The sequence below is a fragment of the Cetorhinus maximus genome, chromosome 12 (genome assembly GCF_964194155.1).
Source record: "Cetorhinus maximus chromosome 12, sCetMax3.hap1.1, whole genome shotgun sequence".
Lineage (NCBI taxonomy): Eukaryota > Metazoa > Chordata > Chondrichthyes > Lamniformes > Cetorhinidae > Cetorhinus > Cetorhinus maximus.
In genome coordinates, this window is record NC_135890.1 from 88,943,572 (window position 1) to 88,959,940 (window position 16,369).

Consider the following 16,369-nt stretch of genomic DNA (forward strand, 5'->3'; position numbering starts at 1 on the left):
TAGAAGGTTTGACAATGAGGAGTATTGTAATAGAATTTCTGTAGACATTTGTATGATAATGAATAGACAGACAGGCAGCAGGTTTAAGCCTGGATAAGTGCAAGTAGTGCATTTTGGGAAAAAATAAAATGAGGAATGGGAATACATATTTAATGCAATGGCACTGAAGGGTATGAATGGCCAAAGAACTGGTGACTGTACCGTTGGGACAGTCTACACCTGAACCGTGCTGGGACCATTGTTCTGGCGAGCTGTATAACTAGGGAAGTAGAGAGCATTTTAAGCTAAATAGTGGGGGCAAGGTATCAAATTTGGGAAGATGTGGTAAATCAAAGAGTAGAGAAAAGGCAAGCGAGAAAGGAATTAATTTGGGAAATGAATAACAGATCGTGACAGGAAGGGACAGAGTAGAGGGAGCACAAGTCTAAGACTAAATCAGCAGATAAGGCTAGAGGTTACAAAAATAATAAAAGGGCACGACCAAAGGCTATTTGAATGCATGTAGCATTTGAAACAAAACAGATGAACTGAGAGCGCAACTAGAAATGAAAAAGTACGATCTGTTAGCCAATACAGAGACATGGCTGCAGAATGACATAGCTTGGGGCGTGACTATTGAAGGGTACAAGATATTTCAGAAGGACTGGAACTAGGAAAAGGTAGAGGATGGCTCTCTTAATTAATGATGGTATTAGCACAATAGAGAGGGATGGCCTAGTTCAGGAAACCAGGATGTAGAAACTGTTGGCTAGAAATGAGAAATTATAAAGGCAAGAAGTCACTTATGAGGGTGGTGTACAGGCCCCTTAACAGTAACCATATGGTAGGACGGGGTATAAAGGAAGGAATAATGGGAAACAAAAACAGAATTACCTGGAAAAACTCAGCAGGTCTGGCAGCATCGGCGGAGAAGAAATCAGTTAACGTTTCGAGCCTTCATGGCCCTTCGGCAGAAGGGCCATGAAGGCTCGAAACGTTAACTGATTTCTTCTCCGCCGATGCTGCCAGACCTGCTGAGTTTTTCCAGGTAATTCTGTTTTTGTTTTGGATTTCCAGCATCCGCAGTAGCTTTTAGTTTTTTGTTTTTATCTAGGAATAATGGGAGCTTGTCAGAAAGGTACAATGATAATAATGGGGGTTTTTAATCTGCATATAGACTGGGAAAATCAGATGGGCAAAGGTAGTTTAGATCAAGAATTCATAGAATGGTTTGCGTTAGTTTCTTAGAACAGCAATGTCCAGCACTAACCAGAGAGCAGGTTTTACTAGACCTGGTATTGTGCAATGAGATAGGCTTAACTAATGATCTCATAGTGAAGGTGCCTCTTGGTAGCAGCGATAACAATATGATTGAATTTTACATTCAGTTTGAGGGAGAGAAGAGTGGGTCCAAGACTAGTATTTTAAACTTAAATAAGGGCAATTATGAGGGCATGAAGGCGCAGTTAGCTGAAGTGAACTGGCAAACGAGGTTTAGGGATAGGTCAATAGAAATGTAGTGGTGGACATTTTGAGGTAGATATTTCAGAATACACACCATGGATGCATTCCAACAAGAAAGAAAAATTCCAAGGGGAGGACCCACCATCCGTGGTTAACTAAAAAAAATTAAAGATAGCATCAAACTTAAAAGGCATTTTATTGTGCAAAGGTGGGTGACAGGTCAGAAGATATGACAGAATATGAAAAACAACAAAGAATGAGCAAAAGATTGATAAGAAAGGAAAAATTAGAATATGAGAAAGCTAGCTAGAGATATATAGGCAGTAAAAGTTTCTATAGATGTTTTTTAAAAAAGAGTTAACAAACTAAGCATTGGTCCTATGGAAAGTGAGTCTGGGGAATTAATAATGGAAAATAAGGAGGTGACAGATGAATTGAACTGGCATTTTGCATTGGTCTTCACTACAAAGGATACAAGTAACATCCTAGAAATAGCTGTAAATCAGCAAATGGAAGAAGGGAGAGGGGATCTGGGGAGAATTACAATCACTAGGGAAGTGGCACTGAGAAAATTATTGCAGCTGTGGCTGACAAGTCTCCAGGTCCTGATGATTTTCATCTTAGGGTTTTAAAAGGAATGGCTAGTGGGATAGTTGATGCGTTGGTTTTAATTTTCCAAAATTCAGTAGATTCGGGGAAGATTCCATTAGATTGGAAAATAGTGAATGTAACTCCTTTATTCAGAAAGGGAGGGAGAAAGAAAGCAGGAAACTATAGGCCAGTTAGCTTAACATCTGTCATAGAGAACATGCTAGAAGCTATTATTAAAGACGTTATAGCAGGGCACTTGGAAAAATTCAGGGTATTTAGGCAGAGTCAGCACAGTTTTGTGAAAGGGAAATCACGTTTAACCAATTTATTGGAGTTCTTTGAAGAAGTAACATTTGCTGTGGATAAAGGGGAACCGGTGGATGTACTGTATTTAGATTTCCAGAAGGCATTTGATAAGGAGCCACATCAAAGGTTATTGGGAAAAAATAAAAGCTCATGGTGTAGGGGCATGGCATATTGACATATTGGCATGGATAGAAGATTGGTTAGCTAACAGCAAACAGAGAGTAGGCATAAATGGGCTGTCATCTGGTGGCAGGATGTACCAAGTGGTGTGCCACAGGGATCAGTGCAGGGAACTCGACTTTTTACAATTTATATAAATGACTTGGACGAAGGGACCAAAGGTATGGTTGTTAAATTTGCTGATGAGACAAAGGTAGGTAGGATGGAAAGATGTGAAAAAGACACAAGGAGGCTCCAAAGGGATATAGCTAGGTTAAGTGAATGGACAAAGACCTGGCAAATGAAGTATAATGTGGGAAAATGTGAAATTGTCCATTTTGGCAGGAAAAACAAAAAAGAAGCATATTACCTAAATAATGAGAGATTGAAGAGGGACCTAGGTGTCCTAGTGCAGGAATCGTAAAAGGCTAGTATGCAGATACAGCAAGTAATTTGGAGAGCTAATAGAATGTTATCATTTATTGCAAGGGGAATTGAATACAAAAGTAGGGAGGCGATGCTTCAGTTATACAGGGCATTGGTGAGACCATGTCTGGAATACTGTGTATACAGTATTGGTCTCCTTATTTAAAGAAGGATGTAAATGCGTTAGAAGCAGCTTAGAAAAAGTTTACTAAACTAATACCTGGATTATGAAGAAAGGCTGGACAGGCTTGGCTTGTATCTGTTGGAGTTTAGAAGAGTGAGAAATGACTTGATTGAAACATAAGATCATGAGGGGTCTTGACAGGGTTGATGTGGAGAGGATGTTTCCTCTTGTGAGGCAATCTAGTACCAGGGGCCACTGTTTGAAAATAAGGGGTCGCCCACTTAGCTCAGAGATGAGAAGAAATTTTTTTTCAGAGGGTTGTGCGTTTTTGGAACTCTTCCTCAAAAAGTGGTGGAAGCAGAGTCTTTGAATATTTTTAAGGCAGAGGTAGATGGATACTTGATAAACAAGGAGGTGAAAGGTTAGCGGGGGTAGGTGGGAATGTGGAGTTAAGGTTAAAACAGATCAGCCAAGTACCCTACTCCTCCTAATTTGTATGTTCGTAACCTCAGGATTCAAATGCATAATATCCTGAGAATATAAGTGTAGATAGTTTGACAAGTTTTAAAAAAAAAAATGACTACTGGCATGTTGACTCCTATAAATACAGCCAGTGGCCCAGATTTTGCTGGAGTGATGCATCTCACAACGTGCCTTGTCTCTTAGGCTTGCTTGTGTATGTTTCTATTTCAAAATATTTTTGCGCACAGCTTCTGGAATGCGAGCAAGTAATGGCATAGGGAGCAGAAGGGCATATGGGACCTCGGTGAACAACTAGACAAACAGAGTGTATCTCCTTAAACATTGAGATTTAGGATTGAGAAATAAACAGAGGAACAACTGAACAGGGGGTTGAATTTGAATTGGTGAAATCAGTGTTTAATCAGGTACAGCAAGATAAATAAAGAGGCGGAAAAGAAAGATAGGATTAAGCGAGAAAGAAAGAGACAAATGAAATTTCACTGGTGTTGCCATAGCCTCCAGGGCTATGGACCAAACACTGGAGAATGGGATCAGTGTAGTCAAATCTTTGTTGACTGGCGCAGACACGATGGGCCGAATGGCATCCTGTGCTGTAAACATCAATAAGTCTATAAAAGTAAGAATTTAAAAAAAAAATTCTAGAACAATTCACAACCTGACAGAATGAGATTCCACATTTACTACCTGGCCAACAGAGGTGGATTGGCAGTCATTCCTTAACCAGCAATTTGCTAAAATGGTTACTTGTGCTTTCAATCGCAAGAATTAACTTTCTGTGGCAATACTTTTTTATATCCTTTCATGGGATGTGTGTGTCGCTAGCCAGACCAGCATTTATTGCCTATTCCTAATTGCCCTTGAGAAGGTGATGGTGAGCCACCTTCTTGAATTGCTGCAGATTAATGGGCAATTAATTTGCAAATGCAGACATTTCTTGAAAATCATAGTGAGGGTTAAGCATTAGAGGTCACTTTCACAAAGCTAACAACAGAGCAACACATTTCAGTTAGCAACTTGTGATTTGCAATTCATGGGGTATCTCTTCCTTGCTCCAAGTTCCTGTTTGCACATTAATATCAGAGTGTGTCGTTCACTGCTATTTTCTCATTAAAATCTGGCCAATATTGAGTACAAAAGTAAAGATGTACTGATGAATTTAAACAAAGTGTTGGCTAGGCCACAGAGTTGTGTGTTCAGTTTTGGGAATCCCACACTAGAAAGTCAATAAAGCCATTGAGAGCAAACAGCATAGATTTATCAGAATGATGAAAACTATCGTTATAAGGAAAGACTTGAGATAATATGAAGATTTAATACAGACTTTTAAATTGATTAGTTTGGATAGAATGAATAGGGACATACAGACCAAGAACTTACAATCACCGGGGTGTCATACTCAGGATGAATGCTCTGGGGGCTCCCTCCGGAAGCGCACATGCAAGTGCTGCATGGCAATTGCCTGGAAAGTTCAAACTTTCAATGGGCAATTACCCTGCATTGGGAACCATCTGAAACTCTCAACTTAAATTGGAGACTTCGGACGGTTCTGACACTCTTAGCAGAATATTGCCTAGGGAAAGTTAAAAACATTAAACCACTTCTAACTCCTGGGTAACTATACTAGTGAACCCCCCCCCCCCACCACCAACTATACTAGTGAACCCCCCACCACCACCACCCCTTCCCCTGATCCGTTTTATCCATTTAACTTACATAGTTACCTTTCCCCTGGCTTCTCAAAGTGGCTGGGACTTTTAGCTGCTGTAAACCAGGTAAGTTTAGTGCTGTAAAAAGGGGATGTGGCTTCACTTCCCTAACACTGCTGCCCTGCACTGGAAGGAGCTGCTGTACTGCACATTTCTCACCAGGCCTGGGTTGGAAGGCTGGACTAGAAATGCGCAGCTCCCAAGTAAGGTATGTAAAAAGGAGTGGAATGGCAATCTGACTGTGATTGCCACCCCTTGGAAGTTCTGGCCCATAATTTCCTCTTGTTGTTTACTCTGTGATGAGAGGTCATCAAATTAAAATTTGAATCTGTTTGAGCTTTAATAGTATCTGGTGGCAGAATCTGAGGGCAGAATTGTCTGTGCCCATTGGCGTTGGGCATGCTTGGCAGTGTGAGCCGACAATATGGCGAGAAGGCAAAAAACTGGTTTCACAACGCCATGAAGCCAGTTTGCGATCAACCACTCAGCTCGTCGATGGTGGGTTGTGTTTCCCGCCAGCGGACATTGGGAACCTCTTTGTAATACCTCTGCATGTCATTATAAGGCTAGCCCGTCGGACTCATATCCCCCCCCCACGCGCACACACACTGGATCGTCTGCCCACGTTGACGTGATTGCACGCCGACTTGTTTCACAACTGTACGTAAGTGATGTGCACTTGGCAAGCTGCACTTCGCTTGGGACTTTGAGGTTTGTTTGCCTATCTTGCTCCAGAGAGCACTCGCAGTCATCAGCGCCAAGCTTCGCAGACAGAACCACAGCACTTTTAGGGGTGGCTCGTGGGCAGGTCTCTACCAACCAGACCAGCTGTAAGGCGGGGGTGGCTTTGTATGGCTGCAGGGCTAGGGCTTGCTTGGGGAAGGGGGAGAAGTGACCTCAGCCAAGGGAAGAGGCTGCAGGATGAGGGCTGTCCTGAGGAAGGGGGTTATCTCAGGATTTCTGTGGGGGCACAAGTTGACCTGTGCAAGTGACCTCAAGATGGTGAGGGCTGAGGAGACAGTCTCCAGAGCAGATGAGGCCAGGTGGAGATGTGTGTGAAAGATTGAGTGGTAATGTCCCTTGAGCTGGCGGGGAGTGAGATGCCAGTGAATGTGTGAAGGGCTTGAGTGTGTGAGTTGAGAGTGATGAGATGGTTGCCTTAATCTAGTGGCACCGATGAGATCATTCATCCTCTATCTGCATTGGATGGCCAACCTCTTCTCTGCAGCATTGGCACTGGTCACCACTGCCATCGCCTACCAAGCTAGAGTGGTAATGTTGCTGCCCCTCCTGCGGCCAGAGCGGGTATAGAGGACATCACGGCAGACCTCCAGAGTGTCCAAAAGGCACTTGATGGATGCTTCATTAAACCTGAGGGCTGCAGTCTTGCCCTTTGAGGCCATGCCTTATTTGCAGTGGTTCTGGGCTGGAAACACTGAAAGGTGTGTGCATGGCTATACTTTAAATGTGGCACCCGATATGATGAAACAGCAGGGTGATGGCGTGGTGGGTGAATTGGAGCCCGCCCGCCATGGAAGCTACGTGTTTCCCGGAAATGCATAATTAATGTGGCGGGTTTGGAACGATATGGCGTGAGAAGTCGCCATTGCAGCCCGCAAGTAAAACATTGTTTTACCCATCCGCTACTGCAGTTAGTGCAAATTTGGGATGATTCCACTCTGAGTATTGCAATATTTAAAGGAAAGTCATTTCAAGCCTGGCCTGTTTTAAAAACAACAAGACTATTGTTTAAGATCCAATTAATAGCTTTTTGGTTTGCCTTTTGTAATCAGCTGAAAAGTGCAAGAAGGGAAATGACGCTTAAAACTTCCAAATTTGCCATTACAGGATAAGAAAAAGAAACCTATCATTGAAAATCTGGAACATGTGAGTAGGAATTTGAATTTACGTTGGAATACATTGATTCTTGATTCCTGTTAACCCATATACAAATTTTGTGCTGGAAATGTAACTTGGTTTCACCTTTTTCTAAAGCTGAAGGAAGATGACGAGTTTGAGGAATTTCTGGCTGTACACAAGAAGCGTTCCAATGCACCTACCTGGACTAATGATACCTTGCCAGCAAAGAAAGAAGATGCTCAGAGGATGGCTGATTATCTGAACTTTGATTCAGAAGATTCTGAAGAACTAAGTGAGGAGGAGGAGGAGGAAGATATCAAAGGAACAAGTAAATACATTAAATTTGGTTGTACTGCATAATTCATGTCCCATTCTTATAGTTTGTTGTTTTTTGGCTCTGCCCCTTCAGATTCTCTTGCAATCAACATTTTGTATTTCTCTTTATACCCTGTGAATGTCAGAAGTCGGCTATCTGCTGGGAAAGAGCAGAGAGTAGAAATAGGGTTGTGATCACTATGTACATAGTGTACCAGGACTTGATATGTGATTGCCTACATAGTGAATTGGTATCCCATTTAAAGGAAGACAGTGATTGGAAGATGAAATTTCTTTCCCCCGATGAACAAAAGAATCCTGTTCTGGGATTTGGATAATCCCTTAAGCAATTAAGTGGCAAAGATCATAGTCTGGAAAGAAGTTACACGTTTATATTATGTAAACTTTTGTATCTTTCCTCTTCCAGGCAAACAAAAACAAACAAAGGAAAATGTGGCATTGAAAAAAGAAGTATCTGACATGGATTACTTAAGATCAAAAATAGTTAAGGCTGAAGGCAAGTCTGAAAGTGATGATGAATCTGAAGCCGATGAAGAAAATGAAGTAAAGCCATCCACTGAAGGAAATACACTATTACATACAGATAGTGATTGTGAAAGTGGAGAAAAAAAGCAGGATAGCAAACTGGAGAGATCAACACCAGCACGGAGGAAGAAAAAGGAACTGGAGGTTTGCAATTTTTTCCATTGCTTTTTGTTAGTATTTCTTAATGCTGTCAAAATATTATTTTTAACGTAGCTTATTTTTGTTCAGGAGCACTGTTGTGGTCTCTAACATCCTTTTCCCAAAACTGATCATGTCTCTTGTTTTCATCCTAGTGGGTGTCTATGTATTATTTAAAACCTTCACCTAGGTATTTGCATAATTGTAAATGTCTCAAAAATAGTGTGTAGAGATTAGGTAAGTTTTAGAATTCAGACTTATGCAGGTGTCTTCATTAAGCATTTTAAAGAACTTGGTTACAAATTTTCTTCAATTTTAAATATTTTATATCATACAAGGAATTCTGTATTATTTGGCTAACTTAAAACAGACTAAAACTTGCATTATATGTTTAATCCCAACTTTCTGCACTAGTAAAATTTGCTACTGCCTCCAGACAAATGTTTACAAATAAAGTAGAACATTAATAGATTTCTCACTCTTTACTCTGATGAGTACTTTATCATTTCATTTCAGAAACAAAAGCACCAAAATGAACCTACCACACTGTATACTTTGAAACTGCGAGGGGCCCCCTTCAGTGTGAAAGAGGTACCAATCATATGTGATTTGTGTTTTCTATTGCATTCATACTTAGTTCCTTGTGTGAGCAAGTGTCTGCAGGGTTGGATAGAGACAGAGGAAAAAATGGATGCAAAATTTTATTTCATGGCAGCGTAAGTGACTGTTGATATACTTACAAATTATGTGAACAGATTTTTAATCTGGTTAAAAGAAGCAGCTTTGTTTCTATACTTCTCATATGGATAAAATATTCTTTATTAACCGTGAGTATGAGAAAACAGCCTTCATTCATTTTGATAAAATTTGAATTTGGAAGTTTAAAATATGAATTGCTTGAACATTAAAGTGAAATACAGGCTATCAGTCCTATGTAAACAAGGATTTAGTTTGTCTATATATTCACATGATATACTAATCTTTCTCCAGAAACATGTAAGAGAATTCTTTGTTCCGACAAAACCTGTGGCGATGCGAATTGTCAAAAATGCAAATGGGAACACAACAGGTTTGTAACCAATTCAAATTTTCTTCTATAAAGTATTTTATTTTGGGGAGTGATGGTGCATTTTTAATTAGTCTGACAAATGAGGAATACTCCTTTCATATTGAATTCCATACGATCCACCAGTCTTTGGGACGTATGGGCTACATGCCTAGCATCACATTGGCACTGAAATTCATATACCACATTACTTATTTGTGAGAGGCAAATAATCCTCAATGTGCTAAGAATTATGCTGACGGCCAATTTAAGGCTGTTAGGTCTCGCAATGTGGCGCATTTGCGTGTACTGGAAGCTACATATATTACTACACAGGGCCCTGTTCTTTGCTGATAGAAAGAACACGTACATGCATTGTGCCTGTTTCAGTTAAACAAAATAAGTGACAGCCGTTTGCTGACTTATTCCTCAGAGCAAGCAATGCCTTGACCAATCGGTCAAGCTGCCTGGTTTAAATTTCAAACAATGTTTGGCAGTTAACTGTCAGTCACCATCAGTGGTGCATTCTCCATGGCAATGCCACTTGCCAACCAGTCAACACTCTCTTCGCATACAGTATAATTTGTTGTTTTTCCCCTTTATATTGCTATTCTTGCAAGTGTCCTGATGAGTGCAAGATGAAAAGCTTAGACATATCTTTGTTTTCAGCAGTACTTGAGTTCTGCACTACCAAACAACTATTGCTCTTCATTGTTTCATTGCTCTTTAACCGATTTTTGGTACCTTGTACAAGACACAATTTTGCAAACTCATTATTCTTGTTCTTGGCACAAGCCCCATTGGCTCTCCATGTACCGCTTTTAATTGGTTTTCATATTCTTGTCTTAATCTAACTAGATTGTGTCCGCCCACATTGAATTGAATTGATCAATCTTCCTCTAGCACTTGTGTCTGCTTGTCCGTCTCTAGATAACTGTTTTCTTCCTATTTTCTCCACTATCATTAGAGCAAAGTTTTTCTATTATGTCCATCCTTCCTGAAATTCCGTCCAAAATATCTTTGCTGTTCTACACTACTATCCATCTTGTTAAAATTCAGCTAATATTAGGGGTGCTTTCTTCTGGTCTCCTTCCTGAATTTCTTTCTTTTATATCTGCTTGGTGTTTTTTTTATTCCTCCTTGCAAAGCGTTTTGCGATGCTGCTTACATAAGCACCATTGCAAAATGTGCATGTTTGCCCTTGGCTGTTTGTCTGATTTTTATAGGAGGCAGCAAGGTCAGATGTGTGCTTATTTTCACTCAACACTAACCCATTCAAACAGGTTAGCAACACTTTTCTGTTAACTAATTTATTTCTTTTTATTTGTTCACAAGATGTGGGCATTGTTGGCAAAGCCAGCATTTATTGCCCTTCTGAATGAAACAATACTTTTACCACACAGGTCAAATTGTTTTCACAGCCTTTTCTCTTCACCATACCCTCCCTTCCACTGCCAAGTGAATTGGATTTGGCTTGGGTTGACCTATTGTCAGACCACTGGCTCAGTTATCTAGTGCTGCTAATTAAGCACAGTTCCCTGATCAATGCCGTTCTTGCAGTTCAGCATTATGCATCATGCATTTATCCAAGAGACAGAAGGGAGCAATGTGTATTTCCATATATATATAATATATTATGTATAAAACCTTAATGAGTTTTTCTTCATTTGTATAATAATTGAATTATTTGACACCTTTTAATATTTGCTCTGAACCTTTGCAAAATCTCAATCTATTGCCAACTCATTCTATAGATCTGTCACTTTTGGCGTTCTTGAGAATTTATGGCATGATGTTTCTTTCGTTGTTGATTCAACAAAGACTCCATGTATCAGTGGAAGATGTTCGAGGACAAGCTTTTTCTATTATACTAGTTTGGTTGATAGTTCTGTAAAAAAAATATTCACTGGGTTTGGGAGGATAACCAACTTACTGGAAAGTAGCTATTTACTGAAAAAGTAAATTCTCTCCACCTTTCATCCTTTAAAGCCACTCATTCAAGCCTTCCTCTTCAAAACTTTTGGCCACCTGTCCTTAATGCCTCTTCCTTTGACTTGGTGTCAGTTTTTTTTAATCTTAATATGATCCTCTGAAGTGTCTTGGGACCTTGAACTGCATTCGAGGTACTATATAAATTCAAGTTATTAAATTCAACATTTGTTATATTCTTCGGGTTGTTAAAACAGATGATTCTACCTTCCCCATTATTTCCATTCATCATAAATTCAGTTTTATCTAATTGTGGGACATGCTTCTTTTGCAGGTTATATATTTGTTGATTTTCAGTCAGAGGATGATCTTGAAAAGGCATTGAAAAGAAATAAAGATTACATGGGTAAGGGGTTTTGACTTTTGAGAGGCTGTGGCACTTGACCTGTAGCCCACCCTTGGTTATAATAGATATTATCAAGTTATAGTATAGTATCAAGTTATAATATCTGAAATGCTTTTGACCTCAAAATATTTCCTGCTTTGATTAAAGGTGGAAGATATATTGAACTTTTTAGGGAGAATAATGTTCAAAAAGCTAAATCAGGTGGAAAAGATGATGAGCAAAAATGGCTAAAGAGGGAAAAGAAAGAAGACGAGGAGGAAGAGGATCTCTCTGACTCGGGAAGATTGTTTGTTCGAAACCTACCATATACCTGTACAGAAGAAGACTTGGAGAAAGTATTTTCTAAATATGGTAAGTAGCTTATTCTTTCCACTGTACAAGAACACCAAGAAATAGGAGCAGGAGTAGACCCCATGGCCCATCAAGCCTGCTCCAGTATTCTAAACGATCATGGATGACCTTAAGCTTCAAGTCCATTTTCCCACCTGCTCCCCATATCCATTAATTCCCTGAGAGACCAAAAATGTGTCTCTCCCAACCTTAAATGTATTCAACAATGGAGCATTCACGGGTCTCTAGGGTAGAGAATTCCAAAAATTCAGAACCCTTTGAATGAAGTAATTTCTCCTTATCTCAGTCCTAAATGATCGGCCCCAATCCTGAGAAGTGTCCCCATGTTTTAGATTCCCTGACCAGCGGAAACAATCTCTTGGCATCCACTCCATCAAGCCTCTTCAGAATGTTGTAGGTTTCAATGAGATAGCCTCTCATTCTTCTAAACTCCAGAGAATATAAGCCCAATTTACTCAGCCTCTCATCATAGGACAACCACCACATCGCAGGAACTAATTTAGTGAACCTTCATTGTACCACCTCCAATGCAAGTATATCCTCTTTTAAATGTGGAGGCCAAAACTGCACACACTACTGTAAATGTGGTGTCACCCTGTGCAACTGTAACAAGACTTCTTTATTCTTGTACTCCCCTTGCAATGAAGGTCAACAATAAAGGCAAGCAATTTTCCTTCTAAATTGCTTGCAGCACCTACATGCTGACTCTCTGCACATTCTTGTCTTTTTGAACATCAACATTTATAAGTTTCTCATCTTATTTTTAAAAAAATTCTGTTTTTTAGTCTTATGACTGAAGTGAATGACTTCACACTTCCCTATATCATACACCATCCTGTTGCCAACTCAACTAACCTTTCTATCTCTTTGCAGCCTCTCTGTGTCTTTCCCACAGCTTACTTTTCCACCTAGCTTGGTATCATCAGCAAACTTAATGTACATGTTATTATCAATTACATATCTTTGAAAAAGTGAATTTTGTTTTGTTTTTACATATTCAATGAAACAGCTTTTAATTTACTTGCAGACAGGTTTGTCGCTGATTTTAGAAACAATCAGGTCATTTGGCCCACTAAACCTGTTATGCCGTGGTGTTAGCTATGATGCCTTGAACTTTTTAATCTCGGCCTTCTCCCTTTGCTCCATATCTCTTGATGCCCTTACTTTCTGAGTGAAGATCTACACCTCTCACACCTCAATTAATGTTGCCTGTGGCTTTCTGTTACAGCTCTCGTCACAAATTGTGTGGGGTAAAAAAATTGGATTAATTTTCAGCTATTCTGAGGAGAAAAGGTGTTCCTTACCTACTAAAATTCCTTGTATTATACTTAAATGCCTTAATCAGCTTTTTAAATTGATGTATTAATGTACCTTAATTCTGCAGTTTTTTAACTATAAAATTCCAACAATTTATTTCTAAAATTTGTCCAGTGTTGTTGCTAAGGGCATTATATCTATCCTGAAACTTTGTAGGCGCCCTTTTCTGTGAACTTCAGGGCCAGAATATTGCTGTCAGCATGTGGGGGCGGGCCCGACACACCGATGCATAAAATTACTCGAGATGACCATCCCGACGTCATCGCGTGTCATTTTGATATTACGTTTGGTGGGTGCAGGCCAGAAGTGGCTGCATGCCTGCTGAAATGTCAAAGGCCTATTAAGGCCATTAGAAAAGTAATTTAGCTCATTAACAGCGTTGCCGTCCAATATTAAGGTTGGCGGGCAGGCAAAGAGCCCAAGCGGCCTTCACGTTTTTCAGGAAACCTCATCCACAGGCGGGCTGACGTTTCCTGAAGGTTTAATAAAATAATTAAATAAATTTTGTGAAATGCACAAACATGCCCCAGCTCATGTGACACTTTCATATGAGGAGACCTGTTTAAATAATTTTTTAGATCATTTATTCAAAATTTTCATTACCAACTTAATCTCCCTGAGGCAGCTCCGTGCCTCAGGGAGATTGCTGCACTCTTTCGCGTGCAGGCCCCGACTCTCCCTCCTCCCCCCTCCTGCACAAGTAGCACTGAGCGCTACTGGCCGCATATTACGCTGGACGAGCCTTAATTGGCCCGCCTGCTTAAAATGGCGGTGCACAGGCGGCGATCGGCTCCACGCCCGCTCCCGCCCAGCCCGCCCGACATAGGTAAGATGCAGCCCCAGATGTTGTAAGTCGTTGTTATTGATAGATTTCTTTTTGTCTAATTTCCTTGCTATTTGGATGTTTCAGGAATGTTTCCATATTTTCAGTACCATGTGTTATTCTACTTCAACAAACCAGTACCTAAACTCATTTGGATTTAAAGAAAAAGCCACAAGTGAAAGCAAATTTAATTCTATTTCACTCGTTGCCTTGAATGGTTCCTTGGAAGTAGTAATGTAGGGGGCATATTGGTGTTAAACGAGTGAACTGCAAAACCAGGAAATGCAAAATAAAGACTGTTTATGCCTTTGAACCTGGTTCGAAATTGCATCGTGACTCACTTTTCCAGCCATACCTTGTTCATGGAGGAAGCATCGGTCTTCTAAGGAGGAGAGTCAGGAAAATAGAACTCAAACTCTGAAATTGAGTAATGCATGTACAACTTAGCCACTATTTTACCCATCCCTGATACAAGCGGTGGTAATGTCTGGTTATACTACAGTACTGAGGCACTCAGCTCCTAAGTATTAAGCGAAGCTCACAGTGCAAGTGGAAAGACATTTAATAAACACTTTAATAAACATCAGTGGTGGGTTAGGCTTTAGGAACAATAATTGTAAAAAAAAACTCAACAGGCACTTGGTGAGTTTTGAATTAATTAAGGAAAGCCAGCTCGAATTTGTAAAAGGCCGATTGTGCTTGACTAATCTAATTGAATTTTTTTGAAGAAGCAACAAAGAAGGTTGATGAAGGGAATGCAGTAGATGTTGTCTATATGAATTTTTAAAAAGCATCTGACAAAGTATCACATGAATGGGTCAAAATCCTGGATCTCCCTCCCTAACAGAATTTTGCGTGTAGCTACACCATATGGACTACAGCGGTTCAAGAAGGCGGCTCACCACCGCCTTCTCAAGGGCAGTTAAGGATGGGAAACAAATGATAGCCAGCCAGCAAAGTCTACATCCTGTGAAGAATTTAAAAAAGGCCGGTTAACAAAATTGAGGCTCGTGGAGAAAATGTCAGTTTGGATAAAAAATCTACCATGGACAGAAAATGGCAAGTTGTGACAAATGGTTGTTTTTCAGACTGAAGGATGATGGTCAGTGATGTTCCCCAAGTGCCAGTGATAGGACCATTACTTTTTTGATATATATATAGATAGAGGCACCATGCTCTAAGAGGGCTTTCGCCTTCGTGGGCTTTCATTGGATTGGTCCATGATTATGCTTAACAAAACATTGCAGTGATTTGCTGGTGCCTCCTGCAGTATGGCTGACCAAGAAACCCTCCTGCTGTCACCACCTGCCAGCAGGAATATTGGAAGGATTTACAGGCTGATAATCCACCTGTTTAATGCACCTTCTGTGGCCATGATGAAGTCCTGAAGTGAAACATGAACCTAGAGGTAGGGATGCTACCTCTGCACCACAAGACCTCCCTACGGATATTGGAATACAGAGTAAAATTTCAAAATTTGCTGATGATACCAAACCTAAATTTGTGGCAAACAGTGAGGATGATAGAACTGACTGCAACAGGGCAGTTGATGCATTTGGCAGAAGAGATAGGGAGAGGCAATATAGACTTGATGGGGCACTGGGACAGAGAGACCAGGGGGATTCATGTGCATAAATCTTTGAAGGAGGCAGGGCATATTGAAAGAATAATTAGCAAAGCAATATGGGATCTTGGACTCTATAAATAGATGCATTGAGTACAAAAGCAGGGAAGTTATGCTAAACCTTTATAAAACTCTGGTTAGGTCACAAGTAGAGTATTTAACCATTTCTGGCCACATTTTAGGAAACATGTGAAGGTCATTGAAAGGGTGCAGGGAAGTTTTGATAAAATGGTTCCGGGGTGAGAGATTGTAACTACTAGGTTAGATTGGAGAAATTGGGCTGTTTTCCTTGGTGAAAAAGATTTTGAGGGGAGATTTGATGGACATGGACAAAATTATGACAGGATTCAATAAGATAGACAAAAGCTATTTCCATTCACTGATGGTACAAGGATGAGGGGGCACAGATTTAAGGTTTTGGGAAAGAGATACATGGGGTTGTGAGGAAGAGCTTTCTTACATAGTGAGCGGTAATGATCTGGAATTCCCTTACAAAGACAGTCGAGGAAATGATGAATGATTTCAAAAGAAAATTGGATGGGCACTTGAGGGAAATAAATTTACAGGGCTCTGGGGATAGTGTGCAGGAATGGAACTGACTGGATTGCTCGTCAGACAGCTGGCATGGACTCGATGGGTCGAACGGCCTCCTTGTGTCGTTATGATTTCAAACCTCTGCTGATTTCAGGTAGTTTGAAGTAGCAACAAGGTGCAAAAATCTTGTACATTGCCTGTGCACTTAATAGTTAAAAGTGAAACCTTTATAATTGACTTCTG

At 40.3% G+C, this 16,369-nt stretch overlaps 1 protein-coding gene across 6 annotated transcripts in view; it reads left to right on the plus strand.

Moving 5' to 3' along the window:
- Positions 1-16,369, plus strand: part of rbm19 (RNA binding motif protein 19) — a 285,521-nt gene that overhangs the window by 15,319 nt on the left and 253,833 nt on the right. For all 6 annotated transcript variants that reach the window (XM_078554054.1, XM_078554055.1, XM_078554051.1 and 3 more), the window contains 7 exons: positions 7,087-7,125; positions 7,234-7,426; positions 7,841-8,103; positions 8,614-8,688; positions 9,088-9,166; positions 11,406-11,477; positions 11,625-11,828. In XM_078554054.1, the coding sequence (XP_078410180.1) occupies positions 7,087-7,125; positions 7,234-7,426; positions 7,841-8,103; positions 8,614-8,688; positions 9,088-9,166; positions 11,406-11,477; positions 11,625-11,828 (925 nt within the window). The remainder of the gene's footprint in view (positions 1-7,086; positions 7,126-7,233; positions 7,427-7,840; positions 8,104-8,613; positions 8,689-9,087; positions 9,167-11,405; positions 11,478-11,624; positions 11,829-16,369) is intronic.